General features: G+C 42.5%; 1 protein-coding gene across 2 annotated transcripts in view; it reads left to right on the top strand.

Annotated features, from left to right (window-relative positions):
* Positions 1 to 18967, top strand: part of LOC122562636 (rasGAP-activating-like protein 1) — a 270514-nt gene that overhangs the window by 240176 nt on the left and 11371 nt on the right. For both annotated transcript variants that reach the window (XM_043715652.1, XM_043715650.1), the window contains exons 17-18: positions 8222 to 8394; positions 14022 to 14159. In XM_043715652.1, the coding sequence (XP_043571587.1) occupies positions 8222 to 8394; positions 14022 to 14159 (311 nt within the window). The remainder of the gene's footprint in view (positions 1 to 8221; positions 8395 to 14021; positions 14160 to 18967) is intronic.

Raw genomic sequence — 18967 nt, 5'->3', positions numbered from 1 at the left:
TCATGTTAGAGTTTTCCCCTCTACCTACCCTTGCACTGGGTACAGAAAAGTAAAAGCTGAATTCATTTCCGATAACCCCTCCTGTTTGCATATGTGCTCATTCAGTTTTTCAGGAAAACACTGACCTTTAAAATGGAATAATGTTTACGGTGAATATTCAGGTAAAAGTGGTAGCTGCCATTGGATGAAACAGATCATATTTCAATGACAGCCACTTCTAACATCTGTCTCCTCAGGAAGTAATCCTGAGTTTAAATGTGCAGTCACCTGCCTGTTCAATGTCTATTCATTCTGGTGCAGGTTGAGTGCAAGTGTTGGGAGGTCATGTTGCAGTTATACCGGACATTGGTTAGGCTGCTATTAGAATGCTGCGTGCAATTCTGGTCTCCTTGCTTTAGGAAGGATGTTGTGAAACTTGAAAGGGTTCAGAAAAGATTTATAAGGATATGGCCAGGGTTGGAGGGTTTGAGCGAAAAGGAGAGGCTGGATATGCTGGAGCTATTTACCCTGGAGTGCTGGCAGCTGAGGGGTGATCTTATAGAGGTTTATAAAATCATGAGGGGCATGGATAGGGTAAATAGACAAGGTCCTTTCCCCAAGGTCAGGGTGTCCAAATCTAGAGGGCATAGGTTTAGGGTGAGAGGGGAAAGATTTAAAAGGGACCTCAGGGGAAACCTTTTCACACAGAGGGTGGTACGTGTATGGAATGAGCTGCCGAGGAAGTGGTGGAAGCTGGTACAATTACAACATTTTAAAAGGCATCTGAATGGGTATATAAATAAGAAGGGTTTAGAGAGGTATGGGCCAAATTCTGGCAAATGGGATTAGGTTAATTTAGGGTACCTGGTCGGCATGGATGAGTTGGACTCAAGGGTCTGTTTCCATGCTGTTTATCTTTATGATTCTATGACTTTATGACTGTCGGTCACAAATAAAAGACCAGTTAACCCTTCAGAAGGAGGCTACACATCAAACATCAGTCCTAGTGAGGGGTACTACCACAATTTCTTTTTTATGCTGGCTGAGCTAAAGTGTATTTTTTATTCTAAGTTCAGTTTATTAACCATGGACATTTTAACTGGACATAATATACACAGTGGATTGAGCAGTAAATCTAAGTATTCTGGGGATTATTGACACTTTCTGGATACTGGTAGTTGTGCTAAGAAAAATCACCAACTTATTGCGTTTATGGATTATTTTACTTATTTCTTATGATGCCTGATATATACATTGAGAAAGAACAGGTTGCCAAGGAGATTTGATATTCCAAATGCTGATAGTTGATTTCTTGGTGTCTCTGATAATTGTTGCTACACCTTTAGCTCATTTCAGTATTATCAGGGCAGAGAGTCAAAAGGGGAAATTGGCATGAGGCATTTCTCCAGAGTTGCAACTAATATTTGACTCACTACTATCCCAATATTTGAGCTGGTGTCTAGGTAACCATGGTTACAGGAGAATGATTTCCATGCACCATGACTGCCCTGGGTTAGCACATTACGCATGAAGCTGGTTTCCATGTAGAAAAGTACTATTTGCTACCACGTTGAGCTGCATCTAACAGTGTGACTGTGATAACTGGAAATGCATGTAGGGGGCATGTTGTCAGTCATTACTTCAGTCTCTCTGGCAGTGTTGCTGTTGTGGCAAATAGGAAATCCTCAGGGTTCAGATGGAATAAATCTGATATAATGTGATGTGATTGAATGGAAATGGAGGCATTGAAATTAGTAAGTTTGCAGATGGCATGAAAATTGGTGATGTTGTTGACAGTGAGGAGGATGGCCTTAGGATGGTCTCTGATATTGGTCAGCTGGTAAATTGGGCAGAGCAAATGCTGATGGAATTTAATCCTGATAAGTGTGCATGTTGGGAGATCTAATAAGGGAAGGATATACATACTGAATGGTAGGTTGCTAGGAAGGACTGATGAACAATGGGGCCTGGGGGCATCAGCACAGGTAGACAGGATGGAGCAGGTAGCATAAGGGATGTTTCCTATCATTAGCCTTTCATCCACCCTTCAACCCTAATGAAGGGTTTCAGCCAAAAACATTGACTTTCCTGCTCCTCTGATGCTGTCTGACTTGCTGTGCTTTTCCAGCTCCACATCTAATGACTCTGGCTTCCAGCATCTGCAGTCCTTACTGTCTCCTAGTCACTGAAACCTTGTTACAACTTTATGAAACTTCATTAGGCCAGAGATGTCATACTGTATGCAAAACTGATCACCCTATTATCGGAAAGATGTGATTGCACTTGAGAGGATGCAGAGAAGATTCACCAGGATATGAAAAGTCTCAGTTATATTGAATGTGCTGCCTGAGAGGGTGGTGGAGGCAAGTACTCTCACAACATTTAAGAAACATCTGGATGAGCACTTAAAATGTCAGGGCAGAATTGGCTATGGACCAAGCACAGGTAAATAGGGTTAGTGTAGTTTGGTGTTTGTTGGTCTGCTAGTCCAAAGGTCTGATTCTATGGTGAATTAGTCTATGACTCTATGACCTGAGCAGAGCTTTGAAGCAACTGGGAAGTTGGTAGGAGAAGCAGTAACCTCATTGGTTGCTGGTTTTCATTAGGTTTGCAGCTGGCAACAAACAAACTTGGCATAAAACATCTCTAACGAAACAAGTTTCTCTGTGACTTTATCTCACGTTAGAGTAGAGATGATTTTGACATACTTTGGATCAACCATTCTTGGGTGGCATGGTGGCTCAGCAGTTCACACTGCTGCCTTGCAGTGCTAGGGACCTGGGTTCGATTCCAGCTTTGGGTGACTGTCAGTGTGGAGTTTGCACTTTCGCCCCGTGTCTGTGTGGGTTTCCTCCGGGTGCTCTGGTTTCCTCTCACAATCCAAACATCTACAAGTTAGGTTAATTGGCCATGCTAAATTGCCCATAGTGTTCAAGGATGTGTAAGTTGGATGCATTAGTCAGGGGTAAATAAAGGATAATGGGGTGGGGGAATGGGTCAGGTTGGTTACTCTTCGGAGGGGCGGTGTGAACTTGTTGGGCCGAAGGGCCTGTTTCCACACTGTAGGGATTCTAATGAGGGAAGTCTATGGATGATGGCATTAATTATCTCTAAAAGTTTCACATCATGGGATATAAAGACTTTCAACAAACATAACCACTGAGAACAAAACACCACACCTCAAACCATAATCTACACCTGGGAATGTCTTGAAATGCCAATCAATAAAGAGCCTCCAAAATAGGAAACCCGAATGCTAAACTCCAGATAGATTGACTGAAATTTGATTATAACTGCTCATTATCCTTATTCAACAAGAGTGCTGAGAGAACAGTTGGAGGCACTGAGTCACCGTCTCATTGGTCTGTTAGAGGAGACTTTGTCCAAAGGCACAAAGTGGATGAGTCAATTTTCATCTTCTAAATCACTCCCTCACGTCTGAATATTGGGGTGCCCCATTGACACCTAAGTAGACAGGCAGGAGGCTAGAAGAACACAGAAAGCCAGGCAGCATCAGGAGGTGGAGAAGTCGGTGTTTCAGGTGTAACCCTTCTTCAGTGATGGGGGGGTGAGTGTGGGGGGGAGCTTCAGATAAAGGGAGTAGCGTGGGCAGGGAGGTGAATTGGGGGTAGGTAGAGACAGGCTGAGGGTAGGACCTGGTTGGTCAATGGGAGGAATGAATCTAGTTGGTGGCAAGGAGGAGGGGAAGCGGCTGGGAAGGGAGTCGGCGGATGGGAAGGGAGGTTATTTAAAATTGGAGAACTCAGTTCTGTAAGCTGCCCAGGCGGAAGATGAGGTATTGTTCCTCCAACTTATGGTTTGGTTCATTGTGGCAATAGAGGAGGTCAAGGATGATCATGTCGGAGAGGGAGTGAGAAGGGGAATTAAAATGGGCGGTTGGCCCCTAAGGATCCGGCTGAGATACCCAATGAACCATTCCCTAAGTTTACGTTTGGTCTCCCCGATGTATAGAAGACCACATCAGGAGCACCTGATGCAGTAAACTAGGTTGGAAGAGAGGCAGGTAAACCTCTGTCTCACTTGGAAGGACTGTTTGGGGCCCTGGATGGAGGTGAGAGGGGTGGTGTGCCAGCAGGTTTTGCATCTTTTCCAGTTGCAGAGGAAAGTACCTGAGGGTTCCGGGTCGTTGGTGGGAGAGTGGTGCAAACCAAGGACTGGAAAAGGGAACGATCCTTGCAGAAGGCAGAGAGGGGTGGGCAGGGAAGATGTTCTCGGTGGTGGGATCTAGTTTGATTAGATTCCCTACAGTGTGGAAACAGGCCATTTGGCCCAACAAGTCCACACCAACCCTCGGAAGAGTAACCTACCCAGACCCATTACCCTCTGATTAATGCATCTAATGCTATGGCCAATCCACCTGATCTGTACACCTTTGGAATGTGGGAGGAAACCGGAGCACACACACGCAGACAAGGGGAGAACGTGCAAACACCAAAAAGACAGTCGCCCGAGGCTGGAATCAAATGCGGGTCCCTGGCGCTGTGAAGCTGCAGTGTTAACCACTGAGCCACCGTGCCACCTTGGTTGGAGTTGGCGGAAGTGTTTCAGGATGAAAAGTTGGATGTGGAGACTGGTGGGGTGGTTGGTGAGGACAAGGGGGACTCTGTCTTTATTGTGTTTGGTGGGGGGAGGCAGTTTAGAGCAGTGAAATGGGGAATGGTGGTGGCGCAGTGAAGAGCTGTCTGGATGATGGGGGCAAAAGCATGTTGTTTGAAATAGGTGGGCATCTGGGATGCTTGGAAGTGGAATGTCTCCTCATCTGAGTAGATGTGTCACAAGGAATTAAGGGCTACGGGGAGAATGCGGGTAAGTGGAGTTGAAGTGCCCATCAGCCATGATTAAATGGCGGAGTGGACTCGATGGGCTGAATGGCCTTACCTCCATTCCTCTGTCTTATGGTCTTAGGCAGAGGAATTGGGAGAATGGGAAGGAGTTGTTGCAGGATTCTGGGTGGGAGGAGGTGCAGTCCAGGTAGTTGTGAGGGTTTGTGGGTTTATAGTAAAGGTCCGTCTGGAGGCTGTCACTAGAGATGGAAATGGAGAGGTCAAGAAAGGGGAAGGAGGTATCCAAGATGAGCCAAGTGAATTTGAGAGTGGGGTGGAAGTTGTGGGTGAAGTTGAACTGCTCCAGTTCAGCCTAGCTGCAGGATACTGCACTGATGCAGTCATCGATGAAACAGTGAAAGAGTTGGGGGCACAGTGCCTATGTAGGTACTGAAGAGGGACTGTTCAACATAGCCGACAAAGAGGGGCCCATCTGGGTGTCCCTGCACCACCCCCCCGCCCCCTTGATTTGGTGGAAATGGAAGGAGTTAAAGGAAAAGTTATGAAGGGTTAGGAGCAGTTCGGCAAGGTAGAAGAAAGTATTGGTGAAGGTGGACTGGATGGGTCTGTTGGAGAGGAAGAAGCTGGGGGCTTTGAGGCCTGGAGGTCATCCTTGTGGGATATGGACGTGTATAAGGACTGCACGTCCATAGTGAAGATAAAGCGCTGGAGGCTGGGGAACTAGAAGTTACTGAAGAGATGGAGGGCGTGGTTGGTGTCGCGGATGTAGGTGGGAAGTGCCAGAAACAAAGGGATGGAGTCGAGGTATGACGAGATGAGTTCGGTGGGGCAGAAGCATGCAGAGACGATGGGTCGGCTGGGGTAGTTGAGCTTGTGGATCTTGGGGAGCAGGTAGAACCGGGCAGTACCAGGCTGTGGGCCTGAGTTTGGAGGCAGTGGAGGGATGACTTCCTTGTGGGGGATGGACGTGTATAAGGACTTTCCTAAGGACTTAAGGCCAGGCTAATGCAATTTTCAAACAGGACAGCTTATCCACATGAAACAGATAGGAAGCTGCTTAAATATGTAAATCAGGGTTTTACTCTGGTTGCAGGACATCACCTGCAACTTTTAAAAGTACATTGGCAGCTCGTCCAAGTTGCAGCAGATATTGAACCACTTAACCAGAACTTCTTGAAAGAACCTCATGAATCTGCCCCAAAACAGGTGCAAAACATTATTTTTTTTAATATTAGTGGGCCATCAGAGTGACATGCATTAAAAATCTGTTGGCTTGTTTATGGCTCATTTCACTACAAAATGGGAACCAGTTGTTTTCTACAGAATGGCATTTGAATCATTAGTCATAATATCTTCCAAATTCAGTCTCATGTCTTCATATTCTATTTGGCGTAACTCTTCATGCTTACATGTGATCGTGTTCTAGAGGCATCTTTTGTATTTGAGGAGTTGATTAAACAAATGGTAATCTTCCTGATAGGATATTTACATGCTTCAGTTAGCGTGTTCAGTGACACTCTCTTGTTTTATCTTTAGAAAGGTAGTGCTGAGGAGCTAGACACTGAACACATAACAATTGCCTTTGTGACAGTGCATTACAAATCATTCTATTTGACTGTACAAGCTGTTTGCTTTGTTGGTAAAGCTCTTGACAGCCCTACATGCTGCAGCAAGCATAAATATTTCTTTTAATTTTTCACTTGCAAAGTGATACACCCTCTGCTGGTAAATGGACAAATGCTTCTACATCCAGTTATCATGAATGCAGGGAATAAATGTGCATATTAGAAGTGACTAGTTGATCTAGATCGCTTTTCCCAGCAAGTAAAGGGTGAAAAGTGCACATGTGTGTGTCTCTGAAGCAACGATCAACCCACCAAACCATGTTCTTAGAATCCCGACTATGCAGAAAGAGGCCATTCGGTCCATTGAGTCTGCACCGAGCTCCAAAAGCATCCCACTGCGGCTGACCCACCTGGCCTGCACATCCCTGGATACTACAGCTTAGCCAATCCTCCTAACTTTCACAGCTTTGGACTGCGGGAGGAAAGTGGAGTACCCAGTGGAAACTCGTGCAGACACAGGGAGAATGTGCAAATCTATACACGGACGGCTTTTGCCCGAAACGTCGATTTTGCTGCTCGTCGGATACTGCCTGAATTGCTGTGCTCTTCCAGCACCACTGATCCAGAATCTGGTTTCCAGCATCTGCAGTCATTGTTTTTACCTCTATACACGGACAGTCAACCGAGGCTGGTCCCTGGTGCTGTGAGACTGCAGTGCCAGACGCTGAAACACTGTACTGTTTGTATTGCCCAACATTGGTGTTCTAAGCACTCTAAACAAGGTCGACAAGTCATCTATTGGCCTGACATTACACCGAACCCAGTCTCACAGGAGAGTCCCAGGAACATAGCAGAAACCTTTTAGGGATGTCCTCAAAGCATCCTTGAAGAGGACAAACATCTGTTTCAATTCATAAATGACTGACCACACTTGAAGACTGATCCAGGAAAGCTCCAAATGCTTTAAAGGATTTTCTTAGAAATTTGCAGAGCTGAAGTTGTGGCATTGGTGGGAATGCATAAATCTCCAAACAACCAATCTGATATTTTAAATTTTCATAGGGCTGTAACCTTTGGCTTTATATGAATGATTAAAGGAATCAGTATGTCCCCATCAAAGGAAGGGGGGGGGATGATGGCCTAGTGGTATTGTCACTAGATTATTAATCAAGCAACCTTGGTACTGCTCAGTGGTCCTGGATTCAAAACCTGTCCTAACAGATGGTGGAATTTAAGTTTAATAAATGTCTGGAATTAGTATCTAATGTTGACCGTGAAGCCATTGCCAATTGATGGGGAAAATTCCCATCTGGTCCACTAATGCCCTTTAGGGAAGGAACCTGCTATTCTTACCTGGTCTGACTCACAGCAGTGTGATTGACACTTAATTGCCCCCTGGACAAGTAGGAATGGGCAATAAATGTTGGCCAAGCCAGTGACATATGAATAAACAAAAGGAACTAGTGAGAAATGGGGAAAAGTGATTTAGGTTACAACATGCTGACTCTCTAAATTTGGGCTTAATCCATATCCCACTGCCTGTATAATTTGCTTAATAGTGTTGAAAGGATATTAGTTTAGAAACTTACCCTGAGCCTTAATCCAGTTTACAGTTCATTGGAACAAACGTTGTTGCAGTAGCAATTCCAGCTCTTTGGGTCATTATCTTTTGCTGAAAATATCCACAACAGATGGAGACTCATGGCTGGGAATGCACTAGGTTGCAAGGAAGTTCCGTCAAGCCGCGGTGCAGCCCATTGGAAATACTGCATCTTGTTTGTTAAATTATCGGTTCTTCCCAGACTCTGGAGAATTGAAAGCATGTATAGGCACTACAGATCATATTGTGAATCTTTTATTTTCTTTTCCAAGTGACTGAGCTTCAACAAAGAGTAGTGTTCCACCCGTCAGTTACTATAAAAGAAGGGTATTTACACAAACGGAAAGCAGAGGGAGTCAACCTTGTCACTCGCTTCACCTTTAAGAAACGCTACTTCTGGCTAAACAGTGAAACCCTGTCTTATGCCAAGACTCCAGATTGGCAGGTGAGAGCAATAGTTTTAATAGCAATATGGACGTCTGATTCATTGGTTTGGATGTTTGTATAAAACTGCTGCTGTCCTCCTGGAAAGAATAAAAATGGTGTCCAGCCCAAGACATCTGAATAAAACAACTTCTTATGGAATTCTGATTCATGGCTGCCATTTCTGATCTTGAAACATAGCAACCTTAAATGGTTTTTTGAATTGGCACAATTAAAATGTGCAGCACTTGCATTCTGATCTCAGCCTATAAACAGTCTGAACACTGCCCCAGTGGTAGACTTATCAAAAATCCTTCTGGTCTTTCCTAAATCTCCCAGAGGAGATTATGTACCAATCCTCTTCATTATTGATATAGTGCTTAAGTCTTAATACGTAGGATTGTTAAACCCATTTAACAGGAACCTTTCCTGGGGGGGGGGGGGGTTGGAGAGAGAACCTGTTTTTGGTTTATAGTCATACGGAACAATGCAGGAATGATTCGAGACCAAGTAATAAGTAACTCCTTGTGTTATTTTCATGGAGAGTGCCAGAAATAATTCAAAGAATAATTACGTTCCAACACAGATATTTGACATATAGAGCTAAACTGTTCATTCCTTCACAAATTTGACAATCTAATTCAGATTTCTTGTCTAGAGGAGGCAGCAGAGCTATGCAGCATTGACACTGAATGTGGGGCCCCATGGAATGTTGGTCAATAGTTCTCATGTGCAGTGAGTCCCAATCTGGACTGTGAAATTTATGTTGAGTAAATGTATCACAGCTCATTGCTATTTAATTATGAGAAAAGATTGCAGTGGCAGTGGGCACATTCAATTTTGTAAACTATACTTCCATTGAAAACAGTGAACGATGGAAACAAGAAACAAAATAGATTTTATTGTCAAGATAAAGGCGCGAACATAATTCTTTCAGCAGTTAATACTTAAAGGTTGTTTCGAAGGAAGGCATTTCCTGTAATTCATAATGGCAGTGAAATTGAATTTTTACAAAACAAATTTTGCAGTTGCAACAATCTTTCTAGATATTGTTGATTCGGCTGGAAAGCCCTTTTATCTTTTCAAAGAGGACAACAGCAGTTTTATATGGAGTTCAAAGGAAAGGATGAGATTTGTTTCATCCAAAGTACAATGGTTCTGATATTGGTGAGAACAAAGCAATGTCGCTTTGTGGTAGTGTGTTCACTAACCGTCCACCCAGATTTCTCTGTAAATTAATAAGAGCCATTCATTTCATTTCAATGAATTGTTACATTCGATCCTGAGTCTGCAGGTTATAGCACAATACATGAACCAATTGAACAAAGTGGTTACTGAATTATTATTAGGGACTTGTTTGGATTATTTTTGTTTTGCACATTCCCTTGTTGATTTAATAATGCTGTTAATCCACTTACAATACGTGAGCTAGTTCATCCATTGAAATACCTGAGTGGTATTCCGATATTTGAATGATTTCTTTGCAGTAATTTCTAAGGCAAACAAGATCTTCGGGGGTGAATAAAGAAAAATCCTGATTTTGAGAGGCTGCACCATGATCAAGTCTTACCATACACATTAATAATGATTTTTTTTAAGTAAAATCATAAGACTAGTAATTCACTTTGCACTTACAGATATAACTATGACTTATTGAAGGATGTTGAAAGGAATTTATTTAAAAGGGGGAGAGATCAACATTCTCATCAACATTTAATCCTCATAAATGCTCACAGTGCAATCCCAGATGTTATGAAAGGACAGTGCTTACCAGAGGCTGCTTGTGTTATTGGAGCTAGTGCTTTTGACCAAGGGCAGCCTGAGAAATAGAGCAATTCTATCAGTACTGGTGCTACTCTAGTGCCTGTACCTTAAAGATCGGAAAATCCTGGTCACTAAGAGAAAGGTTGTTCAGGTCCCTCAAGAAGAGATCTCCTGCAAAGGGCCCCAGGTGACCTCCCTTACACCTCTCACCATTCACTGACGGTAAACAGCAACTCCTTTGGAGATTAATATGTATCATCTCTTTTAGTGTTCTGTGGTGAACCAACAAACTCTGTTTTAGGGAATCATTGCATTTGGTCTTTAGTCTTCTCCATTCTGTGCCAGAAATCTCTAACGAAACTGGAACCCTGTCCTGTTCAGTAAGTTTAACGAAACTCCAGCTGGGACTATGATCTGTCAAAATTTGTGAGGGAATTTGGGGCTATTTTGTAGAATAAATAGTACAAAATGAAATTAGAATCAGTGTCAATTCTTGCCATTTAGCTTAAGTTAGTTAGTTAAGATTTGTATCCACAAATCCAAAAGAAGAAGAGTAATGCAACCGTCTGTTTATAAATATATCAGTGTCAGAACACCAAAATGAACCTCGAACAGTATGAGGTAGTGCACTTCGGGAGGTGTAAGAAGGCCTCAATAACACTATGAATGGTACATTCGTGGAAAGTACTGAAGATCAGAGGAGACTTGGTGTGCATTTCCACAAATCCCTAAAGGTAGCAAAGCAGGTAGATAAAGTGTTCATTAGGCATGTGGGGCACTGTGTGTTTGACAGGGAGGACTTGGAGCCTGTGGGCTCTGGTGAGGTGAAGACTTTGGAGTGGGAGAGCTCCAAAGCAGGCTGCAGCTGGTACTTCTGGGAGGCCACAGAGATCTGATCAGTGCTTCCAGGGATGAAAGTGTGTTCCCACATAGTCCTCACCTGCTAGATTTCCTGAGATCTTCACAATGCAACTGGCCATTGTTAATCCTGGAAAGCAGGCGAAATCTGAGACTGCCAGCCTCATTCAATAATTGAATTGGCCACCTAGTCCCTCAGAGTGAATTGGCTGCCCATTCCTTGCTGCCTTATTGAATCCTGAAACTGGCAGATTTGAGGTTAGGGCTGAGATTTGAACATGTGACCCAATTGCAACCCACTCACTTTTGGGATTGAATGTCACTCCAATGACTCTGTCGAATCTCAGTGTTTGGACACTTTAATGAAATGTTCCAAATTCAACCTGTCCCAAAACAAACGTTGTGAGGACATTGTTGCTGAAATGGAGATGATGAATTAGTGGGACTTGATCCCAGATCAGGAACTGTGCATCATTTGGCCCTGTGCTAATTAATTTAAGGTTAAAAATCACACAACACCAAGTTATAGTCCAATAGGTTTAATTGGAAGCACTAGTTTTTGGAGCAATGTGCTCCTTCATCAGGTGGTTGTGGTGTACTCCACTATCACCTGATGAAGGAGCGTCGCTCCGAAAGCTGGTGCTCCCAATTAAACCTGTTAGACTATAACCTGGTGTTGTGTGATTTTTAACTTTGTACACCCCAGTCCAACACCGGCATCTCCAAATCATAATTAATTTAACATTTCAATTGTTCAGAGCAGTCTACTGAGGTTCTGCTGATGTGATGATTTTCTTTCAGACAAATATTGTTTTGATGTTACGTCTACTCACTATATTAAATTATATCGCATATCCCCAGTAACTGATAATTATGGCTGCTCACTATGAGCTGTCAGTGGTCTACTTTCAACTTCTCCTGTTGCTTTGTGTAAGAGTCATCAGTGCAGCTTTGTTGTTTGGCATCAGCCAGATTGATTGGTTAAAGTGTCAAGTGTTGAGCTACAAAATTAATGAGTTTCTTGGATTTCCCCAAGGAATGACATGTTTGCATCTGGTTCATTTGACATGTAGTCAGCAGGATTATCTGATTGAGGACAATAACTAATGATCATATTACAGCAACAAGCACTGGAACTAACTGGAGGGCTACAACAGAATGTATAAAACAAGGTCTGAACCCTGACTGCCAGACCTGGTCCAATTATTCCACCATTCTTACTTAATTCCACCTGACAACCAGACTTGCATGTACAATGCTGCAGAAGATTGACAAGTAATACATGAAACATTTTACAAATGCACTCCTCCCCCCCCCGCCCACCCCTCACCCCTGCCTTTGGATGCTTTGTTATATTTTATTATCTTTATTTTATGATCACAAAGCAATATCTTAACATGAGACTTCTCGGACAGAACTTTTCTTTATTCATTCACACAATGTGGATATTGCTGACTGTGTCAGATTTATTGCCCATCTCTAATTGTTCAGAGGTCAGCTAAGAGGCAACCACATTGCTGTGGGTCTGGAGTCACATATAGGCCAGACCGGGTAAGGATGGCAGCTTCCTTCCCTAAAGAACATTAGTGAATCAGATGAGTTCTTCCCAACAATTGTCAATGGTTTCACTAGACTCTTAATTTCAGGTTTTTATTGAATTCAAATTCCATTGTCTATCATGGCATGATTTAAGCCCAGATTCTCTGGAGCATTACCTGGGTCTTTGGATTAATAGTCTAGCGATAATATCATTAGGCCAGCATCTCCCCAGCTTCAGCATAGATGAGCTGACAGATGGCAGGTCAGGAGGGCACATGGCGTAAAAATGGATCTTGGGACAGCAAGTTTCTAATCTGACCTTTTCCAGCTGGAAACATGCTGGAGGTCTGAAAATGAGGAAGCTAGGCAGCATCAGGAGGTGGAGAAGTCAACGTTTTGGGTTTGCCCGAAGCATTGACGTCTCCACCTCCTGATGCTGCCTGACCTGCTGAGTTCTTCCAGCTTCCTACTTGTATCCCTTGGAATCCAGCGTCTGCAGTTTTTTTGTCTCGAATGAAGGTCTGAAAATGGCAGAATGTTGTGGTAGAATTAGTGGATGCATTTTTTGAGCCCTTTAACCTGTGAAACCTAGATATGGCTGAATTGCTTGTGGTCAAAGACTATTCCATGACACTAGTCTGTTTCAAATAAATCCCCTTCAAGTCTGGGCAATGGCCCGTGGCGTTATTGCTAGGCTATTAATCTAGGAACTCAGTTGGGGACCTGGGTTCAAACTTGTCAAAGTAGATAATGCAATTTGAATTCATATTTTTATATACACACACACACACACACACACACACACACACAGAGTCTAATGGGGACCATGAAAGAACCTATCCTAATATCCATTAAGGAAGGAAATTTGCCATTTTTACCTGGTCTGGCCTGCATGTGACTCCTGACCCACAGCAATGTGGTTGACCCTTAAAAGTTAGGGATGGTTAGGGTCTTTGTCAGAGATGCCCACATCCTGTGAATGAACATAAAAAAAGTCAGTCTCTTTCCATACGTGCACTGCTGCCCACTGCCTTCATTTTTTTTAATTTGCTGGTTGATTGAATTGTTTAATTTACTAATTCCCTATTTTGCCTTGTTAATCAGTGATCTATTATTGTGAGTGATCATGCATGTAGTTTGTGCTGATTTCTGTCAATTTAGTATTCATTGGATGTTGATTAAAGAAACACGTAGTAAATTACATTTTTCTGTTTTTCCCTTTTTTTAAAAAATCCCAGCTATTATCATATATCAGGCAATTTTTCAAATCCAGCTTCACCAAGTGCAGTTCAAAACGTTTTTCTCTTTTGCATTGAAGAATTCTTTTTCAATATTTATAATTTCAAAAATCTATAATTTTTCAACTGGCATTTGAGAGTATTTTGAGAATATGCCATTCCCACACTGAAGTGGGAGCTGATGAATCAGAATCTATTGAGTTCACTCAAGAATCCACTTATGTTTTATGTACTGTGTAACATGTGTCAGGTACGGTCATCTATTCCAGTCCAGCGTATCTGTGCGGTTGAGCGAGTGGATGAAAATGCCTTCCAGCAACTCCATATGATGCAGATCATCACACAGGACAACGAGGGCCAGTTACACATTATGTACATCCAGTGCAAGGTAAAATGCACAAATTACTTTTCACTTCCTTACATCTTCTGAAGAAATGCACTATTTTCAATGTTGGCCCCTCACAGATGCTTAGAAATAAGTCTGACTCCTGGTTCCTGCAATACCCACCCCCCTTCAAATGCTGCAATGTTTCACTTTGAACTTTGCTCTTTCTTTATACTTTGTTCTTAAGATTCTGTACCTAAGATGGTGCCTTGTGTGATGATATTGTACACTTTTCAATGTATTCCTGTACTTTTGTACTTTAGTATATGTGATAATGAAATTAAACTCACATTTAGTCCTTAATGCCAGGCAGAATTCAGAGAGTTTAGCAGTTGTCTTAGAGTTATTTGGACTAACAGACTGACAGTTTTTCTTTATTTTTTCATGGGATGTAGCTGTCTCTGTATGACTTCTATTTGTTGCTTATCCCTAATTGCCCTTGAACTGGGAATGTTGCTAGCCCATTTCAAAGGGCAACTATATTGCTGTGGATCTGGAGTCACATGTAGCCCAGACCAGGTAAGGAAGGCAGATTTTCTTCTGCAAGTGACTTTAGTGAACCAGATTTAATGACAATTGATGGCAGTTGCCATGTCATTACAGGGACCAGCTTCTGGATATATTCATTGCGTTTAAATTTCACCAGCTCCCTTGGTGGGATTTGAACCCATGTACCCAAAAGCATTAGCTTGGACCTCTGAATTAATAATCCAATAATATTCCTGCTAGGCCACCATTGCCCGTAGAACATAGGACAATACAGCGCAGAACAGGCCCTTCGGCCCTCAATGTTACGCTGACCTGTGAACTATTCTCAGCTCGTCCCCCTACACTATCCCAAAATCATCTCTGGCTAAAGTGTGACCTCATGCTTCAGAATAGGAAGAATATGGAGGGATTGTGAGCAATGGTCAGAGTCATGCGGATTATCATTTTAATGTTAATGTTATTTTAATGTAATGTTAATGAATGCAAACTTTCACCCATTAACGCTGTGTCCAATTGCTGTGCTTTTAGTGTTGACCTCTCCGATCATTATTGTCTATCTGTTTTCAGTTATGAATACGTGAAGATATAGTTTTTTGGAGAAGTGGGTGTTGAGTCACTTTAGGGCTTTTTTCCTCCTCCCACAGCCTCTGATTTGTTTCCAAATTCCTGGCTGTGAACAGCAGTGCAGCACTGAGCAGCTGCCAGACACTGACAGCTTGTACGGGTGATGGAAACCTCCTGGGAAAAACTCAGTGGGAAACAGTCAGATCTGGTTATTGTTCTTATGTGTACATTTGGCCGTCGGGAACCATGAGTGATCTGTCAAAAAGACAGCAGCCACATTGGTCTGATCCCCCACTCTCTGCCTCCAGCTGAGGACTGAAATATTTACGGGCAGCCACTCATTACCTGGCCGGTTCTGGATTTAAGACAGGGGGAAACCTGAGACAGCTGCCCCAAGCTTTAGTGCCTCCCTCAGCATGTGGTCCTGGATCTTGGAGTGTGCTGGGTCACCTCCTTGTTCTAGCCAGTTGTACAATCATGCTTTCAGTTACCTAGGCTCTAAGATTTGGAATTCCCTCCCTACATCATCTATCTCTCTACCTTGCTTTCCTTTATGATGACACTTCTGAAAACTCCCGATATGTGACCTAATACTTGCTTATGTGACTCAGTGTCATACTTTAACTAATAATGCATCAGTGAAGTGCCTTTTGAATGTTTATTTTGAAGAAGCTCCACTCAGCATAGGACATGGAACAGTACAGCACAGTACAGACCCTTCAGCCCTCAATGTTGTGTCAACCTTTTATCCTATTCTAAGTTCAAACTAATCTACATACCCTTCATTTTAATATCATTCGTGTGCCTATACAAGAGTCACTTAAATGTCCCTAATGTCTCTGACTGTACGACCACTGCTGGCAGTGCATTCCACGCACCCACCACTCTCTGTGTAAAGAGCCTACCTCTGACATCTCCCCTAACTCTTCCTCCAGTCACCTTATAATTATGCCCCCTCCTAGGAAAAAGTCTCTGACTATTCACTCTATCTATGCCTCTCATCATCTTGTATACCTCTATCAGCATAATTTGTTGTGGATGCATGCTCCTTAACTTCAAATATTTTTTGTTCAGATCCAATATTAAGGTTGGTTAATTTGAGTTTATATTAATGTAATAGGAAGTACATGCAATAAACTTTAAGCAGTTTTAACAATGTTGGTCAAATAAATGCATTTAGTCTTATTGATATTTATAATCAAGGTTTCTAAGATATTCACAGGACTGTATTCAAAATGCCAACTGTTGAGTAACTGTGTTGAATAGATTAACTATATTAAGTACAGCTGTCACTAGAGACTTAAGATGTGGATCCAACTTCCACTAAAAACACAGCTGAAAGGAGATTTAATACAGATTTTGAAAATATGAATGGTTTAATAGGGTGAAGAGTTTCTTACCCTGTGTTTGTAGAGTCAGTAGCAACAAAGGTCTGTTGATTTAAAGTTTTGTGTAAAGAATGAGGAGAGATGTGCCCTGACAACATATAATAATGCTGAAAATGTGCTCTTGAACTTGCCATTTCCCTAGCCACGCTGTTGCTGAATGGCTACAACACTACCCAACAATAAAATACACAAGTATGTCTGCAAACAAAAAGCAGGACAATTCCAACTAATTACCATCCAATCAGCCTACTCTTGATCATCGGTAAGGTGCTGGAAGAGGTCATCAATGGTGCTATCAAGCAGCATTTGCTTAGCAATAACTTGGTCAGCGATGCTCAGTTTGAGGACTACAAGGGCAAGTCAACTCCTGACCTCATTACAGCCTTGGCTCAAACATGGACAAAATTCTAAACTCCAGAGGTGAGGTGAGAGTTGCTGTCCTTAACATCGAGGTTGAAATTGACTGAGTGTCGTATTAAGACATTCTTGAGAAACTAGAGTCAGTGGGAATTGGGGGAAAACTCTTTGCTGTTTAGAGTCATGCCTGGCCCAAATGAAGGTGGTTACATTGTTTGAAGTCAGTCATTCTCAGCTCCAGAACATCTCTGCAGGAGCTCCTCAGAATGGGTTATCTTTGCAAATCAACTTGTTCAGCGATTGTGCAACTTGAACCCATGTCTCTGGACTTAGAGGTAGGGACACTACACCCTAGAGAGTGTATCCTAGGCCCAACCATCTTCAGCTGCTTCAATGATCTTCCCTTCATCATAAAGGTCAGAAGTGGTGATGCCTGCTTGTAATTTCACAATGTTCAGCACCATTCGCAACTCGTCAAGTCCTGCAGAGGTCCATGTCCAAATGCAGCAAGGCCTAGACAATATTCAAGTTTGGGCTGACAATAGCAAGTAACATTTGTGTCACATGAGTGCCAGGCAATGGTCATATCCAACAGGAGAGAGTCCAGCCATCGTCCCTTGACATTCAGGGATATTACCATCACTGAATCCTCACTATCATCATCCTGGTAATTACCATTCTATAGAAACTGAACTGCCATGAAAATAGCCACATAAACACAGTGGCTTCAAGAGCATGTTAGAGGCTAGGAATACTACACCTCCTTACTCCCCAAAGCCTGTCCACCATCTACAAGGAACAAGTCAGGAGTGTGATGAAATACTCCCCACTTACCTGGATGGATGCAGCCTCAATAAATCTCAAAAAGCTTGACATCATCCAGGACAAAGCAACCCATTTGATTGGTGATGCATCCATAAACATTCAGTCACTCCACTGCTGATGCACAGTAGCAGCAGTGTGCACTACCTACAAGATGCACTGCAGAACTTCACCAAGGCTTCTTAGACAACACCTTCCAAACCCATGACCACTACCATCCAGAACAAGGACAGCAGATACTTGGGAACGCCACCACATACAAGTTCCTCTCCAAGCCACCCAGCGTCCTGACTTAGAAATATATCACGGTTCCTTCAGTATCATTGGATCAAACATTCTGGAATCTCCTCTCTAATAACATTGTGGGCATACCTACTCTAAATGGACAGCAGTGGTTCAAGAAGGCAGTTCACCATCACCTTCTCCAGGGCAATAAATGCTCAACCCACCAACAATATGCACATCCCCTGTTGAATAAAGAAAAACATACAAGTCTGAGGCAAGTACAGATTGTGGCATTGGTTTTAGAATGTTGTGCCAAAGAGCTGTCCCAGGAACAATAGACGAAATGGCCTTCATCGATGTTCTAAACTGCTGTGATGATAGGTTCTTTTTCTAATGAGGAGAATTACTATAATTGGGTGTTTCATTAGATATTTAATAGTGTAATTTTGTGGCTGTATGGCTGGACAAGTAAGGTAATTGTCTTGAAGGAGGAATATTTATGCAGCAGTTTATTTTTAACAACCCAACCAAAATAGCATGGCCTGCTTTTATTGTAGGAGAGGAATGTTGCTTCATTTCACACTCCTTTACAGAATGTAATTTCTTCCGATCTCTAATCCTTATGAATTATTTTGTCATTTTACTTTTAATCCAGTTTTATTCATTCAGAATCCAAACTGAAGAATTAGTTACTGCCCCATTCAATGTTTCAGTGATCGGGAACACAGCCTCTGTCTATTTTCCAAGGACTGAAGTTCTGACTTTTCTATATTAGAGAAACTGTGAACCATGGAACGTTTGTAGGGGAAGAGCAAAGAAGTGGGACACTCTCAAGAGTGTTTTCTCGACGAGCTGCCCCAAAGGCAATAAGCAAATTAGCTTCCTTCTGTACTACATGATGCCAAGTAAAAAGTGATGAAATTCAGCTTACTCAGAAATAAGGAATGAAACGAAGGACCTGAATTT

Source organism: Chiloscyllium plagiosum, chromosome 25 (assembly GCF_004010195.1).
Source record: "Chiloscyllium plagiosum isolate BGI_BamShark_2017 chromosome 25, ASM401019v2, whole genome shotgun sequence".
NCBI lineage: Eukaryota > Metazoa > Chordata > Chondrichthyes > Orectolobiformes > Hemiscylliidae > Chiloscyllium > Chiloscyllium plagiosum.
This window is presented reverse-complemented; position numbering and strand designations above follow the sequence as displayed.